We start from the raw sequence: 13,672 nt of genomic DNA on the forward strand, positions 1-13,672 counted from the left end.
ATGACTCTCAATTACATTCATAGTGGGTGTTTTCAAATCGGGGATCATTGTCATTTTGGTCCAGGATGACAATATTTATCTGACATATTCCAATGAGTGGTTCCGCTGCCTGATCTGTTGCTGTCACAGTGATAGGATATTCCCTCTGTTTTTCTCGATCAAATACCTGAACAGTTGTCAGAACTCCTGAAAACAAATTAAATACCGGAGAGTTAGAATACTATGCATTTGACAATATTCCACATTTAGATGTTTATTTGTCTGTCAATACATTGAGATACAATGCAATAGGTTAAATACACCTATAATGTGAACATCAGGTTCAAGGATCCAATCACAAGATTTAACAAATTTCATCAGCTTAAACTGTACTGCTCAGGCAGATACAAACTTCATATACACTTACATCTACACACAATTGAACTTAAATTTAGAAAACAGGTAAGTACCAAACTAACTGTAAGAGAATGAGTTTATAAAAAACATGTCTTTTGAAAAGCAGTAAGTACAGGGTAAAGGCATGTTTCATGTCTTTTATGCTCCAAAAGTCTGGCCTGAATTTAGTTTTGGCCTTCTAAGACTTAGTTTCTTTGCTGTTTTTAAGACTACTATCATTCGGATAAATCATTTATATGCCATTAGCAACACTGAAAGATAATGTGCACTGAAAATATGGTGGTTTTTTAAAATCTAGTTACAAAACCACAGAAGTTATTTCACACAGCAGAACTTCCAACATTTCAGGGAAAACATGAGTTCTAATTCAGTAATGGACATGTATTAAAAGGGAGAATATCTGTTCATGCAGTTAGTACAGTTTATATTTTTTCTGCTATCAAAAAACTCAATAAAAAAGCACAAAGTCTGATTTTATTTAAGCTTTTTTTCCATCAGTGTAACAAAGTGGTTTCTATATGCCGCTATCAGTTCTGATATTTGCTTTACCTGTGTCAGGATGAATACTAAATGCTGGTAGGACACCACCTCTGTGCATCAAGCCATATTTCACTATACCATTGGCTCCTTCATCAGCATCAGTGGCTTCAACCTGCAGTACAACTGTCCCTGAAGGCTGGTTTTCCAATACAGAAGCATGTTCCCGATAATACTGACACTAAGAGAGGGGAGGGGGGAAAAAAAAAAAAGAAAAATCAAAGACTTACCATGCCATTTGATTTCAAGATATACTAGAGGGAAAAAAATGAAAAAAACACATTTAGCTACATTTCCATTCACGTGCACTGATGTCAATGTTTTATCTGTACCGTGATTAATTTACAGACTTCACTTGCTATTTTCTGGTTATATGAACAACACACAACATGAGGCCACTGAGCATCTCCAACTAGTGAAAATATTTGGAGGAAAAGCTACAGTTGCACGTACTTCCAAATGCAAATATTTTTCTATATTAGCAAAAGTCTTATAAAAAAGAGGGCATACGCTTGCCCAAACCACAGAGTTGCTCTGGTCAAAAAGGGATTTCTACACAAAGAAACTTTGTCAAGGACAGATTACTGAGAATTTCCAACACTGACATTAACAGTCACTGACTTTTCAAAGTATGCAACATCGCCCGTCAACATTTTTGCCATCAGCATCAAACTTGAAATTTTTAGACAACGAATCTGTAATATGAATTAACATTCTGAAAACATATTCAAGCCTTTATTTTTTACAGTACTTTACAAATTAAGCTAAAACACTTTCATTCTTCTCTTTCATCAGTTCCAGACATACAATCATCAAAAGAAGCCTATGGAATTTAGAGAGGTATTTTGGAATATTAGTCCACTGCATAGATAGCTATACCTATCGAATCCTCATCACGTATGTCACACTGAACCTCCAAAAGTTATTCACTCAACCTTATCTTCTAAAATGCCAGAGATGAGATGTGGTTCAGGGAAGAGACACTGCTCGAAGGAGCTGTTCTGCCACAAGAGGAGAACAAACCTTAGGAGAGGGATGGAAAAGATGGAGAGGACAGCAGCATCAGGACTCAAAGAGAGACGAAAGCAGACCACTTCTTGAATAGCTCATCTGCTGCATCACTTGCAGTGACAACACAGTCTTAAACATTTACCACACAGTCTAATACAAATGACCGAGCCTCATATATTTACCTTCTGAAAGACAGGTTTGTTATTGTTGACATCATCAATTTTCACAACAACCTGGGCAGTACTTGTAAGAGAACGGGGCCCTCCAGAGGCGTTATCATCAGTAGCTGTGACATTAAGTACATATTCTGTCCCCTGCAGCTTAGGAAACGGACTTGAACGAAGTCTAACTAGCCCTATAAAAACAACAATAGGTAGTGGTTTTTTATTTTTTTACTACATTAAGCAATTACTGTTAGTCTTCTCACTAATACGCACAACAACAAACCATTCTGGTTTACCCATTCACCAATAAACCACAAGGCTGCTAGAGCTGAATTTAACTATGGTATTTTTACTGCAGTCTGATATTAAAACAAAACTAAGACAGCTCAACAGGTTGGTTTGTCTGCAGGTACGTCTACAGAGCTAAATGAGACAACAGCTACAACTCAGCTGACCTGCACATGTTAGCTTTAATCTATCTACTGCCGAAAAAAACAAAACAAAACAAAAAAATCCAGAGAAACATCGTGGCAGACTTCTGTTTAACCTGCACCAGCCCCACCGGCAAGCCTGGCTATGTTCCTGTATCATTATTGCAATGAAGCATGTGTCACCATGTCTACAGCTGTAGCTACCCATGCTCGCTCAACTCAAACTAGTACCAGTTTACCTTCCTGCAGCACAATCATAGCAGCGTTTAGCTATATAGACATATCCTCAGAAACCTGTATTTTGCTACTCTCCCAAGTCACCCAAATGATACACCCTGCTGGATGGGACATAAAGGCACTGTCAGAGAAAGATCTATGAAAGATTTGCTACAAAAGCAAAAGAGACTACAGCTGAGACCACGCAGTAAGAATCTGTCATTCTTTTGCTCCATCATCCATCCATCAGCTCTATTATTCATCAGACCTAACAGCAATTGTCATTACAACAGTGTATTGTCACAGCACAAATGTCACTCAATTTGCTTGCAAATGTATTGGCTTAGCTGCAGCACTTATTTTTGACACATTTCCATTTTACCTTGGCATTTCTGTGACAAGGGGGTACAGACTATTCCCCTGACATCACTTCTGAAAAGAAACTGCTGCAAGCCACTGTATAAACCTTTATTGGTTTATTAAGCAACAAAAGCCCAATAGTGTTTTAAAAAAAATGATGTTTCTAAAATTAAGTTTCAACAACTATAAAAATTGGTAAAAAAGTATAAAAGTACATATACATGATTATCTATATTAAAAACTATGAAGCTAATCCTAAGAGATGCTATCAATCAAATGTTAAGATTCTTTGAGCACTTACAATAAAGATTTTCAGAAGCATCAGATACACTACCCCCCTGTGGCAAGCAGACACTTTTAAAACCATTGTTTCTCTTTAGGTGCCAAAGTATCACTAGAAATTTAACTCTTGGAACCTACGACTCTATTTGTAAGTCAGAAAGGATAAAAGGAGCTCTCAGTAAATTCAGGATCACACTTCAACACTTGCAAGTTACCTGCAGACCGTATTTTTGGGAACATTTCAGAATCTAACATTAATATTGCAAAAACATGGTTTGCATTGAAATTAAAATTCCATGTTAAGTGAACTCTAGGAAATAAAGAGAAGGAATAACTTAGGGCAGCTTACTCCTTCCTATATATTCAGCACTTGCGCTTTGAAAAATATAAGTTCAGATTTTGATTGCAGTTCAAAACAGGTTAAATATAAAGTAGTTTAACTGAAGTTAATTAAGTTACTTCAGTCCATCAAGGGATTTCAATTTCGTTGCCTGTTTCTCTCTCAAAACATCCTCTTTCGTTTTTTCAAGCAATGAACAGCATATAGATCCTATTAATTTAAAGGGATATGCCAGCCTACCCAGATGTGTGTTCGTGCATTTTCTTTCAAATTTTTTTTTAAATGAAGACACCAGTGTTGCGGGATTTTTTCCTTTGGGGTTTTAAAAATATGCGACTGCTAAAAAGAATTTTAAAAGATGTAAAAACTGGTATTTCAGAACAAATGACTTAAACTGCAAAGTATTCTCCACACGTTTTTTTTTTATGCGTGTAGTATTCTTGGCTAAGTAACACTGCTCACATGAATGATTTTGTCCTTAAATGAAAAATATACTTACTGAGTTCATATTTTATATACTTTTGCCTTCATTGAAATAAAACAGTAGTAGTCTCATTCCACCTACAAATGCACCATTTTGCATCAGTACAACACAAGTAAACTCGGTTAAGACGTGTCTGCTCACACATGCATCATTAGGACATAGACATAAGCATGGGGAAAAAAAGCCTCATCTAAAAACCCAAATGCCCACTTTAAACCAGTTAAAACTGAGTTACTGAAAAAGTTGCACAAAGAAAACTGCTCCATTCAGAACTGTCATCCTATTGCTTTTTTTTCTCACATGGCTATTTGATTGCTACCAGTATCTTTGGCTAATCGCAGCAGGTAGGTGCCAAGCTTTGAGTGCACCGACAGGCCTTGCAAACTCTTCCTCCTGCTCCCTGGGTTTGGCTGCCCGTGTCCAAGGCCAGCTCTGACACCATGCAGCTGGCTAACCGTGGATCAGACAGCTCATTGTCACAACCTTGTCTGTGGCCTCTGCCCTATGGCTCAGGAGCTGCACTTAAGCTCAGGTCTTTTCCTGAGCTCCCCCAGGGTTGTGCTGTACCTGGCCATGTATATTGCTGACGCTGACACTGCCTTGCTGACTTGGCTTCCCAGCTTGACCGGAGACCTGCCTCATCACTGCAAATCTGTCTGGTGAGCACTGGACTGTTGATAAACCAGGTTTATATCACAGGACCTGCTTTCCTCTTCTTGCTCAGGATGGTGCTCTGTGGCTGTGAGGTCCCTGCCCCTGCCTGCCTTGCTGTCACCCTCAACTCCTATTTCACCTCACCCTGCAGAGTAGCCCTTTCTTGCTACAACTTTGAAACTAGTCTCCTAGACTAAATGTTATTCAAATCCTTGTTTGACATTTTGGAATGTCACTGTTATCAACAATAACATTCTCTATTAAGTTACTGTCTATTAAGTTACCTGTTACCTACAATGCTCTCTATTAAGTTACTGACTGAAAGCAAACAATGAGCAAGTAAGGTCAATTATACAAAACTTTTAGGAAAATGATACGATTTTTTTGACATTATAAGAAATTCTAGAACAATTGCATCTTTTTCCTATACTTTTTAAAACAAGGTTAGTATTAGCTTCAAAAATAGTATATGCTATTCAGTTTTTATAATTGCTACCTAATGAAGACCAAATTCAAGCTGCATCACATCAGAATCAACATTATGACTGCAGCAGCAAAGAGCTAGTATATTATTACCTTCCTTAGGACCAATAACAAAGTTTCCTTGTTGATTCCCAGACAGAATATCATACGTCACACCATCTCCATCAGGGTCAACAGCATTAACTGTAGCTATCAGTGTGTTTGGGCCCGCATCTTCAGAAACAAAACTCCTGTAGCTGTTAAAAGAAATTATGGCAATACATTTATTAATTTAGACAGGAAATAATATATACAGAACTATGCTTTCCAATGCCTACTGACTACCTGTAAAAAGGGTACTGCAGAGATTTGTAATTTATTAATACAATTACACTGATAAGATGTTTCTTTGTTGACGAGTGAAATGATAGTATTGATGATCTATCCAATCATTCAGGTCTGTTGTTACCTCCCATAGACTTCCATTGCAAACTTTCAGCAGTATTGAAGTTCTGAAGCTTAGCTTTGCAACAGGACTTGGGCTAAATGCAGAATTCACTTTTTTTTTTTTTAAATTTAAAAAAAATGAGTTGCATGATTCACTGAATCAAAGCAAACATTTCCTAAGTTAAAGCATTGCTTGTTATAGCACGCTTTCTGACACAAGCTCTCAAAACGCTTTCAGTGTAGTCTTTGCACCGGCATGACTAAGATGAGAATCAAATCTGGAAGATATGCACATAATGTCAGTTTTACAAAAATCTCTTCTCAAGTTCAGACACATCACTGACATTGTAAGCTCTTAAGAGGCATTATCAGCCTAAGCTTAATGCCCTCTGGAGTAGAAAAGCCCCCTGCTTTAGTAAAGTCCCAAATATTATTTCATCTGACTGGATTGAGCATAGGCCAGACTAAGCATACTGCAGACCTGTCCACAGTAGATATCCCAAAGCTCAGCCATAAGAATGAACTACAGCTGTCTGTATCCAACAATATAGATAAAATACATATGTACCACTGGGTTCAGAGTGCTTATGGACCCACTCTCCATATGCTGAGAATAGGAAAAAAAATCAAAGAAAATGGATGCACAGAAAACCTCTCCCTTAGCTTTTGTTGTCTAGATATATGTGTTTTCATCAAAACCTTTGTAGAAACAGGTTTTTTTCTTCCCCCAATTTAATACACAGTGAAGTAAGACAAATAAATTATTCTGGTTTAGCTCAGTCGCAACCCTCTGGACACCGTCTTAATTCTGCATCTGGAAAGCAAATGAACAGTAATTCTGACAATTTTGAACATGAAATATACGGACAGAAGAGATCAAGTCATCAGAAGAGGTCTCTTAAAAAGGAGAAAGTAAAAACTGACAAAATGAAACAGAGTGGTAGCCTTAAGCATTTTGTAGCTGAGATAAAGAATAACTGTGATGAAAGAAAGCTCGTAGCAAGGAATCATAAGTTTACACTGGACTATAAATCTATTTAAACAAATGGCTAGAAGGAATATGTATTTACATTGTCTGGGAAAACTCAGGTGCTTCATCATTCACATTTGAAACATGGATCCTAACAGTTGCTGTCCCAGTCTTCGGTTCTTCTCCTTTATCTACAGCCATAATTATGAACTCATAAAGATGGTTAGGTCGCTCATAGTCCAACCGTGTTGCTGGAAAAATAGTACCGTGAGAAGTAATACTAAAGTCTTGACTCAAAGTGTAATATAGTAATTCGGCATTCTCTTTTGAATCGCAGTCAGTGGCTGTCACTATTAAAAAAGAAGAGAAAGACATTGTGTAGATCAGTTCGTGAATTGGAATGTTAAGTGCTTTAACAAGAGAATTGGTGTGTAGTGTAAAACTGTAATAGCATTTACCTGGGCATGTGGTGCTTGAAATAATGTATAAAACTGTGCTATCCCCTGTGCATTTAATTGAACTAACCCTTACTTGAAAATAAGTTGTTTTTAAAAAAAAAAAAAAAGAAAAAAAGTTAAGTCCCTGGTTGAATTCCGATACTAGATCTTGCCTTTGCCTGCTGGATTTAAAGAGCCCTGTACTACCAAGAACATATTCCCACACAGAGACGTATATTCGCAGCTCCACCTGATCTATACTGCTGACTTAAGATCACTCAGATGGTTCACACCCTGCATTATTAAAGACAAAATATTTACATATATTATTCAACTGATGCAAGTTATGCGTTTGTCAGATCCTACCCATAACCTATAAAAACCTATGCTAAAAGCGCAGTTACCAGAATAGTAACTGACAGACTACCATTAGTACAGGATAAATCACTAAGTAGAACAGTAGGACGTTATAAAATCCTATTTAGAAGGGAATAGCAATTTTCCTGTAGTTTAATTTCCTTTTTCCTCTCAAGATTTATAAGAAGTTTGTGTAAGGGTTAAAGACTAATATAAGGCCCTTCTACAACTGCTTAGTTGACATGAATTTGTTTTATTGCCAGGACCTGCTCATTTCTGTATAAACATTTTCAATATAAGATTTTTGTGGTTTACAAAATCAAAATTTACATAATTTACAGAGCATCATCATTTAAAGCTTAAGTTATTGGTTACATTGAGAATAAGTGAAGTCTTTTTCTCAAGCATCCAAACAAAACCTCACGTAAAAGTTAAACCATAGAAGAGGCTTTTAATGCAAAAGAGCAGTATTCTCTACAGCAAGTCCACATAGGACTCTTAAAGATGGGCAGAGAAGATGAGCTGATGTGTCCATAATTTCTGATCCAACATCACACTCTTCCTTCAAAAAAAGAAACGTTGCAAGATTGCTACTGTAAGTCTGCTGCTATAATACCAACCACAACTGAAGTCCTGTTCCTTCAAAATCCTACAAAGAAGATTTGTTTCCTTTGTCTCCCATCCCCCAAAATTGCTTGGGTTGTGGCAGTAGTAAATAATTATGACCCAATTCTACAAGGTGCCATTTGCCTTCAGAGTTGCAACTATCCACGCCGGGGCAGGTAATTTTGCCTTCTGAACGGAATTCTAATTAGCGGGATGAAAAAAAAATACTCCTACTGAATGTAACAAATCGTTTCAGAAGTACTAACCTTGTAGAAGCGCAGTTGTCATAGTAACTGTTTCAGGAACACCAACTTTGCTGTAAATTGACTGATGAAATTCAGGGGCGCAATCATTCACATCTGTGATTACAACCAAAACCTTAATGGAGAAGAAGGGAATGTTAAACAGCAAAGTGAATCAAGGCAATGACTCCACTGCTCTAGAAATATTGGATGGAAGAATTTCCCCAAAACATCCCTGAGGACTTCAGAAGCTATAGCACATAGGATAAGCCATTTTTCTTAGATTGCTCTGTTCCTGCTGAGAACCGTCAAAATATTAGATTCCAAAATACCAGGAATTGCCAAGTCCCAGTCCCTTGCAGCAACATTCTCCATTCGCCCTTCGTCTCCACTGATTATTCCCTACCGCTAATTTAAAGGAAAATGGACCATCTGCTTTCCAAGCATCCTTTTTCCATTATCTTATCTTCCAACACTTCTGTGATTTGTAACACTAAAAATTCTACTGCCAAGCATATTTCATTTCAGCACCATAAATCTCCAAGATCAAGTTCTGAATTCAATTACAGCAGTGTAAATCAGACATAAATGGAACTGATTATGGTAAAACAAGTAAGAAATACAATTCTGCTTCTAACATCTTTAAAAATGTTTTCTTATTCCTGTGTCAAATATGAGTCCACAGTTGCACTGTTTACAATCCAAACAGTAAGGAGTGTGTTAAATTAACCTTTACGGCAGTTCATACTGCTATATTTCAGACTGTCTGAAGCTGGTTGAGATATTCTGCACCACAGTGCAACAGACAGATGTATACTCCATCTACCCTTACATAAGTTCATATAAACTGTGAGTTGCTCTCTCCTAACTATTGAGGTTGTACCAGTGTAAAGCAGGTACAAGTTAAACTACATTTAGGCTAAATGTATTTGTAAAATCATCTCATAATCCTCTTTCAAGTCATATTCTACCACTCATCTTGTAGTACATAAAAGGGTCACTAGAAATTACCAGTCTCTGGTGTGCTACAGCCACTGTTTGTTACACTGACATACTGTTCCACTGTCTCTCTGTGTCCTCAACACTTGTTCCTAATAGTTCTGCCTCCTGTTCCCTCTATAGTGTACATCTTGTTTCCTGCAGCAGGAACAAACTGTTATATTGCATGCATTTCCTAGCTCAGTGAATCCTTGAATTCAAACAACTGTAATAACTGTATTTAGAAATATTTTTGCTGTCAAACAGCTTTCTAGAACACCATGAACCATCATCTTTTAATATCAGTGCAGTTTTTATTACTTTCTCTCTTTACAAGTTCACTTTGTGTTCTTGATATGAAACAAATCATTTTCTGTTCTGCCTTTGTTTTAAATTGGAATAATCTCAAAGATACATCATACTTTATGAAGGTTTAGAGTAAGACAAAACCTCATATCTGGCTTGGCCGTATCCATTTCCGTATCTTCCCAGGTAAGGCCTAGGACCTATGATGGGATGGCATATTGATCCATCAGAAATAGCCTTTTCAGCATCTGCAAGAGTGAGCTCCAAGAATACGTAAACCAGCCCTCAACAGCCACCCATAGACAGAAAGAATTTTAAAATGGACAGTAGAAGAGACAGCATGAGCTGGGGAAATGGGAGCCCCTAGCAAATCTGTACAGAAATCTGGAAAGGCTGAAGGAAAATGGAAATACATACAGACTGCCACAAGCGAACACCTACCTCAGCTGCACTACTGAACGGTTCCTCATTTTCCTCTGCTCTGACCAAAAGAAGATACTGGTGTTGGTCACTCTCATAATCCACACTCCGAGTTAAACTGATATCTCCTGTTGCCCAGTCAATACTGAATAAACCACTAGGATTAGTTAGTAAACTGTAGCTCAGGGATTTCTTTTGATATGATACAGCAGTGACTGTAAGAAAGCTGCAATTGAAAGAGAAAAAAAGAGGACTCTTAAGCGCATACAACATACTGAAAAATATCACAAAAATGATAGATATCAGAAATGATGGTGCAATCCTGTAGGTCTGATCAGAACAATACTCATTGAAGTCAGTGACAGCTGTACCTAAACACCAAATTCAAACATTTTGTTATACTGTAGTTCTATCATCCAGATAAAGATAGGATTCTTGGAAGCAGAACACACTAAGGATTAAAAACACAGGAACAGAGCATTTCATTTTTGCTGCAACTGAATTTGCCTACTCTAAATTTCTTCTATGGTAGCGATGGTTTTCAGGCAGGAAACTAGAAGATACAGCGAGATGCAAAAGATTCATTTTAGTAACAGCATGGTAAGATTGCTGCTGCAGTCACACCATCCTAAAGTTTCAACAGATAACTGCAAAAGGCTAAGTTCCAGTCACTAACAGCGTGCATGTTACAGGTTATACAGGACATGTTTTTAGCTCTTGTCTGGCACTATCTTTTTTCCACTGAAGTCCAATGTGTTTAAAGTCTTCAAGTGGCAAAAACACTTGCAGTATGAAGTAAAATAAGAAATTAAAAAAATAAATATTTTTAAAGGGTTTAAAACAGAACACGAATTCCTCAAGTGTTTGTTGCCTTATTATGCAGGTTTCTTAGGAAAAAGAATTCTGTCTCCCAGGAGAACCCACCAACACGTATGATCCAGTGACAACTACAATCAAAGAGACGAAACTCAGTTTGTCCAAATTTGTTCCCTGATGTATTTCCATGCTGCTGTCTTCTCACTTCCCTCAGGTGCGCTACTGAAACAACGGAAAAGGACGCTGTAGGTCATTATCTCACTTCAGTCTTTTTCTGTATTTTCCTGTGATGTGGTCTCACAGTGAGTTTCAGCCAGCGCACAACCATGTTCCTGCCAACAGGAATTATTTTGCCCTGCTTCTAACTCCGAACCCTGGCTGCATGTTCACACCACCTCGCCTCTCCTGTCAGCACTAGAAATCACAAGGCCATGCTGTGAGCACATTTAACAACCCAACTTAAAACTTTTTTTTCTTTTTTTGGCTTTGTCTTTCATCGGATCGGCCCACCCATGCAGCTAGCGTATTAGCACTAGTGGCAGACCAAAGGAAGAGGAAGATTTAGTAACGCTCCTCTGCTCAGCAGCAGTCTTAAATCAGCCTACAATTGTGAAATCCTAAATGCAGCGCATAACAGCAACTCTGTTTTCCTGCATACTTGTGCAATTGGTCCAATTTGAATATCAGAACTTTAGGATTCTACAGGGATTTTCATTACTATTCCTGGTCAACACACAATGGGAAACCACTTTCACTGGGCACATTATGGATATTCAAACCTCTTCTAACATAATAATAACCGCATTAAATACTTCATTCCTTTCGGATATTACCAAGTAATTTGACAAACTGACTCATCTACCATCATATTAGGTGTACAAACCTATTTTTAAATAGTGATAAAAAATAGTTACAAAGAATTGCATTCTTTTTAATCCTAAACATTATTGAACCCAAGATGGCAGGTACTTGTTAGGTATTGTAGCATTTCGCAGTTCTTGCATTTCTTTTATGCCTGTGCTATTTAAATTTATTGCAGTTTTAAAGAAAAACCTGGTTATCTACTATTAACAGTTGCTAATTTTTTTGTAATCTTAACACACCTTGGTTATTTGGACACCAAAACTGAATGTTGTAGACTGAACAGTAAAATACAGAACTACAGATAATATAGTAACAGTTGAAGGGCCACACAAGGAAGACGTTTACTGGATAAAAGTGTTCGCGATTCAACTGGAAGAGTTTGCCCTAAAACCAAAACAGTCTGGGACAGGCAGAACTGAGTATTCAGGTGGACCTACGTTACTAGCATTTTCTGTGATACTTAGATCCACATGGTTAGACAAAGGATGGAAAAATAAAATGACAAGTTTTGTGGCATCTTCATTTTTGCTCAGTTTGTCACTGTGACTGATGAAGACAGCAAAGACAGTCTTTTGTTTCTTCTGGTTTTCACATGATGGAGAAGGCATTTCTCCAAATTTGACAAAGAAAATTAATATCTTCTTTCGCACCAGGATATCTTTCTTCATGATGTAACAGTTTAATTTGTATTCTGCATTTTGTTTGAAAATGAAGACACAACCAACATCTGCTAATACTTTCCATATCATTTAAAAAAGCAAGAAACTGTAATTATTCAATATCGCTTTTCTGTATAAAAGGGTGACTAAAAAATACATCAAACTGTACCTTGATCACTTCTATTAAGATATCTGAATTGCTACTCACAGTATCTATTTATGATTCACGAACAATACTGAGGCTTTGGGGAGATCAAACAGAAGTTAAACTAGGAACACAATCTCACTGCATTATTTTTAACTGTTACTTACGATTTTCCTTGCGGCATACTTTCAGGTACATAAACAAAGTATGACATGTTGGTGAACTGTGGTGGTCGAAATCCAGCAATTACAGAAACAGAGGCTGGAGCCCCTCTGCTTCCAAGTTTATCTGCTGCTAGTACAGTCAGTAAATACTCCTTGTCCCTGACCAATGGCAAACCTGTCGTTTTAACCCAACCAGTGTCCTTCTCAACTTCAAATCTGTCTTCACCACCTAAAAAGAACAGATCCACAAATTATTGTCAGCAACAACATTTTTACTTGATTAAGAGGAGAATACAGTATCAATTCCCAAGTTGGTTTTGGCTTAGAATCAGCATGCACACAAAAATTCAAAAGTTTGTTTAGAACTTAGAAATCAGTAATCACATTCATGATTACATTTCTAAGTTGCATTTTACTTCTCTGGACAATTATTACTCTTCTTTATCCTCCAATACGTTGCTGTTGTTTGACCCTAAATATCCCTTACCAGAAAATACCCTGCTAGAGTCCTGGCCAAGAGGAACAAATTCACCTTTGGAGCAGTACTGCTACTCCTCTTAAGACAGTTTTGAACTATTACAGAAGTTTCTTTTAAGAGCCCCACAAAAAAAATTATTAATGAGTCTGTACTAGCTTTGCAAAGCTAAGGCACAACCCAGACCCTTAGAAATTTGTTAGAAATGAACCAGAAGCACAGCTCCTGCAAGGGAGAAGGAACATTAACCCTCTCCACCCAACAAACTGTGCTCCACATAGTGCCCTATCTCATAAACAGGCAGTCCAGCAGCAAGGTGCTGACTACTGCTGCCATTGCCACCCTCTTGCCAAAGCCCTGAGGAGTACTGACTGCTCCAGCCCCTGTCATCCACCTGGGGACGATCTGGGCAGGAACCCAACTTTGCAAGGATAACACACTTCAAATCT

General features: G+C 37.6%; 1 protein-coding gene across 1 annotated transcript in view; it reads right to left on the reverse strand.

The window, feature by feature from the left end:
* The window catches only part of LOC104013305 (neural-cadherin), a 68,528-nt gene that overhangs the window by 36,511 nt on the left and 18,345 nt on the right, over positions 1–13,672 (reverse strand). Inside the window, exons 5-12 of the mRNA XM_087739887.1 lie at positions 12,752–12,977; positions 10,122–10,326; positions 8,421–8,532; positions 6,855–7,104; positions 5,452–5,594; positions 2,127–2,299; positions 946–1,114; positions 16–186 (exon numbers count right to left, since the gene is read on the reverse strand). Of these exons, the coding sequence (XP_087596013.1) occupies positions 16–186; positions 946–1,114; positions 2,127–2,299; positions 5,452–5,594; positions 6,855–7,104; positions 8,421–8,532; positions 10,122–10,326; positions 12,752–12,977 (1,449 nt within the window). The remainder of the gene's footprint in view (positions 1–15; positions 187–945; positions 1,115–2,126; positions 2,300–5,451; positions 5,595–6,854; positions 7,105–8,420; positions 8,533–10,121; positions 10,327–12,751; positions 12,978–13,672) is intronic.

Source organism: Nipponia nippon, unplaced genomic scaffold, assembly GCF_047370975.1.
Source record: "Nipponia nippon isolate SJK-2023a ecotype South Korea unplaced genomic scaffold, ASM4737097v1 scaffold_7, whole genome shotgun sequence".
Classification (NCBI taxonomy): Eukaryota; Metazoa; Chordata; class Aves; order Pelecaniformes; family Threskiornithidae; genus Nipponia; species Nipponia nippon.